The sequence below is a fragment of the Poeciliopsis prolifica genome, unplaced genomic scaffold, assembly GCF_027474105.1.
Source record: "Poeciliopsis prolifica strain line A6 unplaced genomic scaffold, Auburn_PproV2 SCAFFOLD008, whole genome shotgun sequence".
Taxonomy (NCBI): Eukaryota; Metazoa; Chordata; class Actinopteri; order Cyprinodontiformes; family Poeciliidae; genus Poeciliopsis; species Poeciliopsis prolifica.
Genome location: NW_026562383.1, coordinates 15074705 through 15087265, shown reverse-complemented (window position 1 = coordinate 15087265; position 12561 = coordinate 15074705). Strand labels below are relative to the sequence as shown.

At 36.6% G+C, this 12561-nt stretch overlaps 1 protein-coding gene across 1 annotated transcript; it reads left to right on the top strand.

Moving 5' to 3' along the window:
* The first annotated feature begins 7924 nt into the window (after positions 1–7924).
* arf1 (ADP-ribosylation factor 1) lies at positions 7925–12287 on the top strand. Its single transcript, XM_055033248.1, has 5 exons — positions 7925–8028; positions 10262–10469; positions 10594–10704; positions 10804–10928; positions 11039–12287. The coding sequence occupies exons 2-5, from the start codon at positions 10325–10327 to the stop codon at positions 11195–11197; spliced, it is 540 nt and encodes a 179-aa protein (XP_054889223.1). The 5' UTR covers positions 7925–8028; positions 10262–10324; the 3' UTR covers positions 11198–12287.
* The last annotated feature ends 274 nt before the right edge of the window (positions 12288–12561 follow it).

Sequence of the window (12561 nt, the reverse complement as noted above, 5' to 3'; positions counted from 1 at the left end):
GAATAAATAGAAAGCCTAGGGCTTTGAGCTAAATATATTTAGTATCAGTGCAACAATGTTTAAATGGTTCAATTCATTCAGGAGATTAAAAATATTTTTGATGACCAGGACAACTGAGTCATTTTGTCCTTTTGTCAATTCATAGCAACACTTTCATATAAAACCAGGGTGCCATTTATCATAGATGCACTTTTAATATGTAGTTGTTAACTTGTTCAGATTTTCTGCAAATTATAAAAGATCTACATTGAAAAGGGACACAATGACCTGGACATGGCAGTGTTGGGTTGCCATCTCAAGCTGCCATTTATAATCACTCTCTCAATGTCTTATATGTCTCAATGTTGCAGACATAAGTTTAAATTGCGATTCAAAGAATTCAATTTCAATAACAAAAGTAAAAACTCTGAAATCCTGAGATGGACATGACTTTTTTTCTTAAGGATGCAATATGTTTTAGTATAGTCGTGTACTCAAAAGTGCAAGAGGTTTGCACTATCTTTGAGGCCTCATCCATTGGGATGTGGATTAAAACAGAGAACATGGGAGGGACAACTCATAAAAACCTGTATGCATAACAAACATGAATCAACTTCAATACAACCCTCTAAAAGAAAGAAGAAAGTCTTTCAAAGAAATACCTTTATCCTCTCTATTGTTTCATCTTGAAATGGCTCACCATCAGAGCCTTGCAGGAAGCCTTAGGTGAGATTCAAGAGTAGCATTTGTGGACTCAGATTTTACACCAGTCAATGTGGTATTCTTAGTTCATTGGCTGTGATGAAATATCCGGTTCAGTGAGGGTCATGAGAGGATGGTGGGAACCTAAAGAGCTGGACCTCGGTAACCTCACGAAGAACCAAGTCATCCTTCAGGAAATCCAGCACTCTGGCATGGACGATTTGTTCAATGTGTGAACTTACACCTTGCCAGTATACCCACATCCTCCAAGCCAGCGATTCCCAGTCCTAATACACCATCCCTCCCTCACCAGAGGGCCCCATGTTCATTCTGAAGAAATACGTCTTTTAGAAGCTTGTCTCAACCATCTGTCACGGATATCCCAGGAAATCTACCCATCGACACCAATGGCTTGCATAAATAAAGTGCCAGTTGTGATTGGACAGATGAAAGAATTGCAAATGAAAAGTAATAATTCTGATTAACTACAGCACAAACTTGGATCTCAAGCTGAAATTATAGGTCTGTAAAAATTATAATTTGACATACTTGGTGGAGGAGACATATTTGATGTTGATGAAGGTGTTTTTGTCAAATTTGATGGTCTCCAATCTCAGCCTTTTATTTCCATGTTATATTTTCATCTGTAAAACAATTTGACAATGCTCATACAACTAATTCCATTATTCTGTGTTGTCAAAATACTAGGCAACCTTCATGTCGTAACACAAAAGCAAACATTTCTGAACGTATCCAGGGCGGAGTGCAAAATTTTATGTAAATCCCCTTAACGACCTTTTCAGGGCGCCGACAATCACCATACAAAGGTGACTGGCAGGCGACACTGGTGCACATTTATCCTTTTGCCCCAGCCCGTCTTTCTCTACAGCGCCCCCTGCTGTGAGAGGCGTGGGGTAGGGTGCCCAATGGCACTTGTTGCCAATGGAAGAAGCCAGCATGGACCCTCTCATGGCAGCGATACAGGTCGTTGCAATAATGTTCGGTTTGTTTCCCGCTTCACACCACCTTTGGGATTTGGCCCGCCCGATAATCCAGTACATGAGACGCAGAGGGAGGTATCCCATGCTTGTCCATCCGAGTTCCAGCCTTGTTTAGCCCAAACCCACTCCTTTGTAGACTCACACAACTGTCTATTGGTAGTCGAAGAGGCCATTTCATAATACGCTTCCATTACCACAATTATTAAGGTTATTGAAGCCATAAAGTACAAACCAAAAATCCGAAATAGGTTGTTCAACTAAATGTAATAATTTATGAAACCACCACAGAATATGTTACCGATGAATAAAAAACTTGTTCACAGACACACACTCTTTTTCTATGGCACTGTTTGACACAGACGCACACACACCAGCGTTCCCAAGCCCCTGACTGAGTTTTTTTATCTTTCCTAGGCCTTGTCTCAGAGGGGAGTCAGGCCCCTACTGAGACCTTATCCACTTCCTGCTGCAAAGCCTGTTTTGCCCCTTGGCAGCCCTTTTCCATTCAGAAACTTGTTTTAAGACCCATTAACCATAAATTATTTTGCTATAAGTAACTAAGAAATAAAGAAAATACATTGTGGTTGATGTTTTAGGTAACTTTCACATGGGCTGAAATGCACATGAAAGATGATTTTTCTCCTAGAAGAGGGACACTGCCTTGAAAGAACTCCCAGGAGTTTTACTGTAGCCGTCTCCTATGAGGATGTGCCCCCCAGGTGGGCATAAGAGTTCCAGGAATGACATTTTACCAGAATAAAGAATAGGTTAAAAAAATAAACCAAGAAAAAAGAAAGAACAGGATGAACATGTCATTGTTCTTGCGTTTGTGTATGTGTTGGGGAAAAAGTTGTTAGGCGTGTACCATCACCAGCGGTGCCATCAAAATTAGTTTGTGTGTGTGCGCATTCAGAGGGGTGTGTGTGTGATATATACACCCCCCTACTGTCCTATTTCCAGTCGTCTGTCCACACATAACAACTGTCAGTATCCAGCGCGATATGAAGCCGAAAACAAGGATGACGAAGAGCAACGCTCAGTTGGATATTACCGTTGGGTTTGGCATGGACTATGGTGGATTTAGCATCACCTTAAGGACTAAACTGTACCTTTGCATTTTTTATGGTAGGTGCATATGCCATGATGTTGTCCATCCAGTGAACTCATTGGGTGACAAACTATGGCTTTTTATATTTCATTGGGATTCAGCTCGCTCATCCAAGAATATAAGAATCTCATATTGCAAGACAAGGTTTAAAAGCAAATTTGTTTTCAACTTGGATGTATCTTTCTTTTATGGATTTTTTTTTATTTTTTATTTTTGTTAGGGAATACATATGTGAATCGGCTATGGTCAGCAGCTAAAGACAGAGCACTTAGAAATTAAGACTTGAGAAACAGAAAAATAAATAAGAGACGTATTTGTGTTGTTGCAACCCAGCATGCAGCTGTACTGAACTCTTGCTGTTATATTTAATATGCCAGAGAGATGTTTGCTTATCTGATGCAAATGGAACAGAGTATTGCCTATGTGAAACCAGACCTCATTGGAATTTGATAGGAACAGTGCAGCTTTTATACTCTGTACATGAATAAGCATTTAATTTTTGAAGTGATAAAGTTTGTAATTTTTTTTTAAACCTGAAACTCAGTGGATTATTCTAGCTGTTTCCTAATCCATCTATTTGTTTTCTAGTCCCACTTAACCCGTGCTGTCACGGACTTCCAGCAGTTTCCGGGAACGAAATCATGCCCACGGGAAAATTGTCTCATAACTTAAGTAGTTCAAAGTGCAGATGCAGGGAGAAAGAGTGGATGTTTTGTCATCTAATTCATAAGAAAGCTGTATAATTACATTTATTTGATAAGACTAAAAAAATCTTTGTTCTCAAAAAAACTGATGAACCAAAATTAGTCAAACGACGAACTGAAACACTCTTGGATGCATCTGCAGGCGAGTAAACTTTTAGGAAGCAGATGAGCGGTTGGCCTTCATAATGTGAATTTGTTTGCACTGTACCTCCTAGAAAATTGGATATTTTCTAGAAGGTACAAACTCTCTGTTTGGTTTCCACCAAACGGAGAGTGAAAAAATTATGTGAAAATGTTATTCACTTTGGGGAGAAATATAAAGTTGATGGGTATAACATAGTGGTGTGGATCACTGAAGCATGTGTGCAGATATGTTGTCCAATCGGGAGACTTAAACAAAATAAGCTGTTGTATGAAATATGTGGGCCTTTTTAGATAGGACCCTTTCATTTCACACCTAATGCTGTCAAAGGAGGGTATTTCAGGTTTGAACTGAAGTTAATCTTGTAACAGATTTTAATAATATAATCTCTGCCTTTATGTATCAGACTTTTAATGTAAAAGCCTTTATGCTGGTTTCAACCCATTTCTCCTGTGTTTTTCATAACTTCATAGAAACCAGATGTTGGTGAGATCTCAATCTGCATGTTTTGTCTACATTGCACTGTCTGTTATAAAGTTGTTATTCGGGTCATAACTTCTGTACCTTTCTGGTCTTTCACCATTCCAAATAGCAAAATGATCAGAAAAGTCAGGTGAGCTATTGCACCTAGATTTACTGGAAAACACCATTTGGTCATGCAACAGCTTTGCCAAAATCCTAAAATAGTTTTTCATTAGTTCTTGATGAACTTGCAACTCCTACAGGTCCCTTGTTGTGATTTTTATTATTATTATTATTATTTTGTGTCTAGGTTATTTTTTTTTATTTGTTTGTGGTTTTGGGGGATGGTTTAATTTCTGCATGTACAATACAAGGCTATTTAAATAAATTTGACTTGAATCAGAAGTCATTCCTGCTTGAAGGTCACTCTGGGAAAGCCCCTCCTACCAACATGTTACAATTCTTCAGTGTTAGGTGGTCTTCACGTTTTCCACAGTCACCTTGGTGCATTTCTCAGATCAAGACTGAATTTCTCAGAGATACTTGTTCAATCATCAAGTCATTGTGTCATTTGTGCATATCAAAAAGCAGTTTCTCGTTTCTTTGAAGAGGTAGAAAATTATTCTGTACATTCATGCAAGGCAAAAGAAATTAACTTAATCTATGGTCATCTGCGAAAAAGACAGAGAAGGATTTAGGTTAAAATGTTTGAGCAAATTCCAATCTAGTTAGAAATATGCAAACCAAAAAGAAAAGAAAAAAACAAAACAAAATAGGAAAACCAACAAAGCCTGCTGAATATGTGACTCTACAAGAAACTAAATTATTGTTGCAATAATTACCATCCACTCATTTAAAAGTACAGCAGGTGCTGAAAGCAATCTTTCAGCTATTCAGCAGTGCAAAACCACAAATTATTGTTGAAGAGTGAGATGGCATTATGCGCCTTCCCTGTGTGGTCCCTCAGCCTTCTCCCCTCCTGCTGCTCTCCTTGGGCCTACTCCCCTCCTGCTGCCCCCTCTGCTGGGGTTAGTGGGCATAGTTGACCCTGGTTAAAATTCAACTTTCTCAACAATAACATGGTTAGTCATGTCCTTAGGGCCTGGTCGTGCAGGGAAAGAATATCCAAATAGCAAAATTTTTAAAATAGATATCTTAAGTTACCCAAACAAGATTATGAATTTCTCTCTTGAGGGTGTAAAAATAATTCTGACAATGAAATGTAATGTTGACTTTATTTAAGCCAACATAGGACAGCCAGGAGAAATTGTTCAAACTTATGATTTTTAGTGACTAAAAGCTCATGATTTTAATGCTGCCTAGTTTCATAAAAAGGGTAGCCATGAAGGCATTTGGGAACTGAGGTGATCCATTTCTGTTAGAAATTGTTAGTCTCAAGAGCTACTTTATTGCTATAATCTTTTAGTACAGCAGGTCTGGACTGCAGAGACACCAGAATAGCATCCTTACCCTTTTTACTATACAAACTCATAACTTCATAACTTGCTATTCACCCATGAAGTGAATAGCATTTGGTTTGATATTGATTTACTCAAATTGGGGTCTTCCTTGATATCATAATTTATTGATATTACTCTTTACATTTTCTTCAGCTTAATTAGAAACATCCAACACAATATGTGTTACATACATACTACCTGCAAATTGATTTCCAGTGCTGATTACAGAAAATTTGGTATTCTATAGTGGATTTGTGAGATGTCAAAAATTAAAATTTCAAACGTTTGAAAAAGTTTTCTATACCTGGCATTTTTTTTGTTGCTCTCCATTTCACTACTTTACTAATTCATTAAATAGACACTGCACGATGTGTCTTCATAATCATGGAGAACTCAAAAGTAAATGAGTGTTCAATTGGCCTAAATACGGTAATCTTGGAGAACTATATGATAATTTATAAGAATAGAAGAATATCCAGTTGCTTGAAAGCAAAATAGAAATAAATTCTTAATAATTTAAAAGGTTTGTACTGCATATTATTTATACAGGTGATCAAATCATTGAAAGTAACATAAATGCTGTGCCTTCTTAAACATGCCACATTTCCATGTAAAACACTCTATTACTTATCCATATTATTACAAATGGTGCCTTTTGAATGAAGGTCTCACAACAAGATTGAAAGAATCTTAACCCTCTCAGGCTCAAATTACTTGAAAAGACTGTTTAAGTTGTTGCAAATCTGCAACCCCTGCCTGGAGAGGGTTAAGAATGTAAAAGAATGAGTCTTTAGTTTATATCACATCAGTCCAAATAAAAACAGTGTCAGTTCAGAAAGGCATTGTGCTTTTTTTATTATTAATTTGCCATAATTATGTTGCAGTTTTGGATACCTAATGCAAAGCTTGAGAATTTGTCTAGCTGCTGTGGAAGAATAAAATAATGAATTAATTAATGAGGGAACTATTATTAATGACATGGTGACAGAGTTTAGCAACCATAACATAATGACTTCATGCCTAGCATTAAGTAAGAACCCTTAGTCTCCATTCTGAAATCTGGAGGTGTCTTGTGGTTTCTGCAACCTTGACATTAGGAAATAATGGTATCATTGTGGATTAGGATCACTTCCTAAAAATGTAACCAAGAACAATATGTTTGGTATTCTAGGTCAGGCAATAACTTCATAATATTTTATACGTTGAGTCATTCACAGCCATCTGTTGCAGAGGATTCTCAGCTCTACATTTTGGAGCTGACCACAAAAACGTGGAGTATTATTGCAATATTGGAGGAACAAGTGAATAATGGGCCACAAACAATATTTTGAGTGGTGGCATACACTGAATTATTCTGCATATGATATCCTCCATTTTTTATTTTTTTTTTTGAAAATTTGGAGAGATGTAGCTGCTGGTGCTCTTGGAGCCACTGTGTGAAAAGGAAGGTGTTGAATCTTTTATTAAATATTGAAAAACATATATAACTAAAAATAGTAAGAAGAAGAACACAAAACTGAAGTTTGAAGTTTTTGATAACAATCATATTATTTTTTTCAATATCAAGAATTGCTTTAGGCTTTTATTAACTTACATCAGTTTAAACCTTTTGATTAACTGTCTTTTGTAATAGGCATCAAGACTTATTTAGTCACATTTTAAATGCTTTTGCAAAAGTCAGGAAGAGGATCCTGGATATTTTAAAGTTAAAACTCTTAAAGAGAAACAATGTATTAAGTCAAATTTCCCCTGTCGGTTGACTTCTTCATGAACACGGTGTGCAAAACAGCATATATTATTTAAATAAATAAATAATAACTCTACAGTTACTGTTTGAATAACATTGGCCATTACAAATATGATCTGTGGCATTCTAATTACTTTAATCAATCCATAATGAACTTGCCTATAAAATAACATAAAATGAGGATGTTGACATGATAATGCTCAACCTAAAAAAACTGACAGTAAAAGATGGATTCCACCGAGATGCACTGCAGAATGGAACAGGAAATCAGCTTTACAATATGGATGATCAGAAGGTCCCTATGTCCACAAATATAATCTTGCACAAACACAATTTTGATCAATATTTCTCACTTAAAATAGCATACAAGGTGCCTTGAATATTTGACGGTAACATTTAAGCTTTAATTTGAAAAATAAACCTTTTCAGTTATACCTTTAGTTCTTGTTTTTTTTCCCCATATGTCAAAGGTGCATTTAAATTTGGCTAATAAATCTGCACAGTTTCCCTCGAGGGAAAAAGTATTCCGATTCAATTTCCGACATGTAGCAGAAAACCTTTTTCCACCTTCAACATGTGCGTGCGATTCTCTCCTCGACCACAGGGGGCGATGTCTCCCGGTCTGTGATCGCTGAAGTTTAACAGGAACCTCTGACGTGTCAAATCATCGCCATTTTCCTGTAAAGGAGGAAACGCCTTAAGGGAAGAAAACATATCGAGCGAGTGAGTTGAAACAATTTATAACAGAACTAAATGTTTAACCTTCTGTGAAATCTTACTGTAGGCTGTAGTTATACAGGCAGACATGTTTGTACGAGCTAAATAAAACTGCTTCACGTGCTTGCGGTATCAACACATTCAGAAGCAGAGTAACTTACCGCTACGAGAGCTTGTTTCTCTCGACGATGCTGTCCTTAGCTTCGTATCTTCCCCTTACCTATTTTATGCTAGGTTGTTGTTAGAATATATAACAGCGTGAATTGTTTAAAATACCATGTAGTTGGCGTGCTGCCTTTGGCGTTATTGTACCGCAGCACGCTATTGTGGGTGTTCGTTTGGATAGGTGGGCAACTTTTCGCACCGCACCCTGAACACTCAGCTGTAAAAGCTGCTGCAGCCTCCGCGGCTTCTTGGATTGGAATCCAGAAATGGCCCCAAGTGACACATAATTCTCACGAAGCAAATGCTACTGTAAATGTTTTGGATTGTCAACTAGCATCCATGTTAAGAATAACATCGGTAACATGTATTGCATAATTTTCTTTTTTTTTTTAATCCTAACTATGTAGAACTATTTAAAGAGCAGTTTAACCAAAACTGCTCTTTACACATAGTGGGACCATTCACTATGTGTAAAGTTTGTACAATAACTTACTCTGAAACAAATCAAGAAATTACTAACACCATTGGTGTAAATTTTTTATTTAATGTATCTGTGAGGATTTATTTACCACATTTATTAAAAATAAAATTGTTGAATTTATTCTACAGAAGCTTCACCACGCTATTTGTTTACAGGTCTCATGAAGAAGTTGGATGATCAGTGTTTTTCCTCTTCTTGGTTTCCTATTTTTTGGCTTGTTTGTCACACTTCAGTATTTCAGAACATAAAACCAATTTAAATATTGGTTTAAATATTTAAATTTAAACCAATTAAATTTGTTTAATTGGTTTAACATGTTGACATGTGTAGTCAAAGACAACACATGTCAACACAACGTTCAGTTTTTAAATAAAGGTGTTTTATTATTAGAGGAGGAAAAAATCCAAACTTACATGGCTCTGTGTGAAAATGGCTCCCTGACCTAATAACTATTTCGGGCACCCTTACCAGTAAAATCTGCATTGTTCTTGATAACTTGCAATGAGTCATTTCCAGTGCCGTAGAGGAATTTTTGCCCACTTATCTTTGCAGAATTGTAATTTAACCACATTGAAGCATTTTTGTGCATGGGCAAAGTCATGCTACAGCATACCAATAGAATTTGGATCAGAACTTTGACTACCCCTGTGTGGTACACAGCAGAATTCATGATTTCACAGCCAGTCCTCCTGACTGTCCCAGACAATCACACGACCACCAACACATTTTACTCTTGGTATGATATTGTTTTTTTTATTTTCTTTTTATTCTTTTATACTTTTTCTATTTTTTCTCTCTCAGTATTAAACGCTTTTACTTAAAAACTGAAGTTTTTGTTTACTTATATTATCTTTGACTTTATTACTCAAGAGTGACAAACATTCATAAAAGGAAAATCAGGAAGGGCATCATCACTTTTTTTCACACCACAATAATAAATGAAATAAAACAACATTAAAGCAACATCTCATTGTTCAGATGGCTGGAGATTGTAATTAGTTAAGAATTCATATCCTTGTCTTTTCTTGTATGCAAAGGTTGTTTATCCAGGAGCCTAAAAAGCAGTATATTGTAAATGTTTTATGCCACTAACAACATGAATGAATAAAGTGTTGTAAATTACATTTATTTTACCTGTGTTAAACTTTTATGTCTTGGGTATCTAAAACTGTGTGTGTATTTTTATATCTTCATATTTTCTATTGGTTTTACTTTTTTTTTTCATTGAATAGTTTGTTTGGAAACCACTGACTTCGAGATTTCTATGTCTGATAAAAGCACCGATAGGAGATTGGTGTTGCCAGTGTTGCATTAGAGTTATGGATTGCTACATTTTACTCTGTTCAGATGGGTGTGGAAAAATTGCTGCGGTTTTACAGTGAATGGATACAGAATCACCACAAGAGAAAACATATTTCAGACTTGTCAGCATTTATAAACACAAAGCAAATCTTAAAAATTTCATTTTGATTATTCATATTGATTTATTTAATTTATTGAAGCTTTGAAATCAATATCAAAGCTTCTCATGGTGCTAAATTGAGCAGCAATTTGTTGCTTCATTGGTCATCAATTGTTTCTGTTTATCCTCAGATTTGGCGGATTTATCACAGCGTTTTTGTCCTGAAGTGATTTCTTTTCCCATCACCGGCAGCCATGGGGAATATGTTTGCAGGGCTCTTTAAAATGTTCGGGAAGAAGGAGATGCGGATACTTATGGTCGGCTTGGATGCTGCAGGAAAGACAACTATTTTGTACAAACTTAAACTTGGAGAGATTGTGACAACCATTCCAACAATAGGTGGGTCAAATATTGTGCTTGGCACATAGCTGGACAGAAGGCTATTTGAGGTGTGTCCTGTCTGGCTGCTAAAACATGTTGGTGAAAGTGCTGTTTTTATTTATTTTTGTGCTTTCTTCCTTAGGGTTCAATGTAGAGACAGTAGAGTATAAGAACATCAGTTTCACAGTATGGGATGTTGGCGGTCAAGACAAAATCCGACCACTCTGGCGTCATTATTTTCAGAACACACAGGGTAATTTTTGATTAGTTTTATATTTCATTGTTAGACCAACTGCTTTGTAAAAATGCTCCTAACGCTTTTCTGTCTTTTTTTATATATATATATATTTAGGTCTGATTTTTGTCGTGGATAGCAATGACAGGGAGCGATGTGCTGAGGCTCGGGAAGAGCTCTTGAGGATGTTGGCTGAAGACGAACTGCGTGATGCTGTGCTTTTAGTGTTTGCTAACAAACAAGTAAGTAATGAAAGCCTTAAAAACATGATTGGCATTTTCTGTGTTAGCCCTCTCTTCTGTTTTTTTCTAGGTGCTAGCTTTTAAAATATTTCTTCGTGATTTGCTTGCAGGACCTTCCAAATGCCATGAATGCTGCAGAGTTGACAGACAAGTTGAACCTTCACTCCCTGCGTAACAGAAACTGGTACATCCAGGCAACTTGTGCCACTACTGGAGACGGTCTCTATGAAGGACTTGATTGGCTGTCTAATCAGCTCAAAAACCATTAATGGCTAGAGCATTTAAAAAATACTCTGTTCCACCCAATCCCTCATGTTTTCTCCTTTCTAAGTAAAACTGAATCAACCCCATACTGGAAACCATCCCTCTGCTCAGCTTTACACAGGCCAGTAGTGGGGTTTTTCTAATCTTGTAAAGCTTTTGTTAGTACACTTTATTTTATGTAATTGTAAATAATTTTTGGTAATAGGGATCTTCTTGCACTGACTTTTCTTGGCTGTTGGGTGGCTTTAACTTTGACAAAGAAATTAAGAGAAGAAATTTACCAGAATATTTTGGCCCCAGAAACTCAACACAATCAAATGGCCTCAGTTAGGTAATATAAGGACTGATCAGTGGGGAGGGAGAGTGTTGAAATAAACCGAATTATACTGATGCACTACTTGAAACCTCTGCAGTAATATGTAAAAAATCTTGAATTTAAACAGAACACTGGCATTAACCGTTTGTACTGACATTGCTCTCATCTGTGAACACTCACCAGCTTTTTTGTAAAAAAAAATTGATGGAAGTGAACATACTGCAGTGATCGCACACTATCTGTGTAATGGTGTCAGGTCGGCACTGGGTCAGTTTTGATTTTTCTATTTAGGAGTCTCAGGTTGGTCATATGTAGCTTTTTCAGAGCAAGCATGTCTACTGGGTGTTTATATCTTTACCCAGAGGAGAAATTCCTTGCCTACTGAGTACTTATCCCATTAACTCTATAATCATTTATCTCTGAGTGTACTGTGTGAAATATATTGAGCTGTTTGGTGCCATATTTTAAGGTTCTAGGCAGCTGACCGCATGCTTGATTCTTCTCAGTTTGGGGATACAGCATTTTGAAAGCAATACCAAAATCAGCTGCATCAAAGTGCCACCATCTTTGATGTAAACAAAAAGCCAAACAAATGCCTTTATTTTTCCAAGATTTGTCTTACAAAATGTTGGTGTTTCCTTGTTGGTTTATTATGTTCTTTTTGATTTCGAATCGCCTAATTGTTCTAATATTGCAATAAGTCTGTCGATGTTAATGTTTGTCAAGATTTGTGGAGGGTTGGGGTCACATTGCAATAAAAGTGACCGGCTACAAAATGATTCTGGAGTTTTATTGTACTACACAATCAAAACTGAATGGTAAAGCTTTCAGTTACTGTCACTAAAAAATGTGTATTCAGTCATTTTTCGTGAAATAGGACTCTTAGCTGAGCAGTGTTTCTTATTTTTATTTAGGAGCTATGAGTTACCCTGATTTCCTTAAAATCTAGAAAAACCAACTGATTTAAGTTTTAGTTGTTAAGTGGATTCAAGCAATGTATTATTTGACCTTGGTTTGAATACAGCTCTGAGTGCCTCAGTTTTGTTAGAATAA

Coding starts and splice junctions, on each gene's coding strand:
- arf1 (XM_055033248.1), top strand. CDS start 10,325: ATGGGGAATATGTTTGCAGGGCTCTTTAAAATGTTCGGGAAGAAGGAG. Junction 10,470..10,593: donor GACAACCATTCCAACAATAG/GTGGGTCAAATA, acceptor TTTCTTCCTTAG/GGTTCAATGTAGAGACAGTA. Junction 10,929..11,038: donor TAGTGTTTGCTAACAAACAA/GTAAGTAATGAA, acceptor ATTTGCTTGCAG/GACCTTCCAAATGCCATGAA.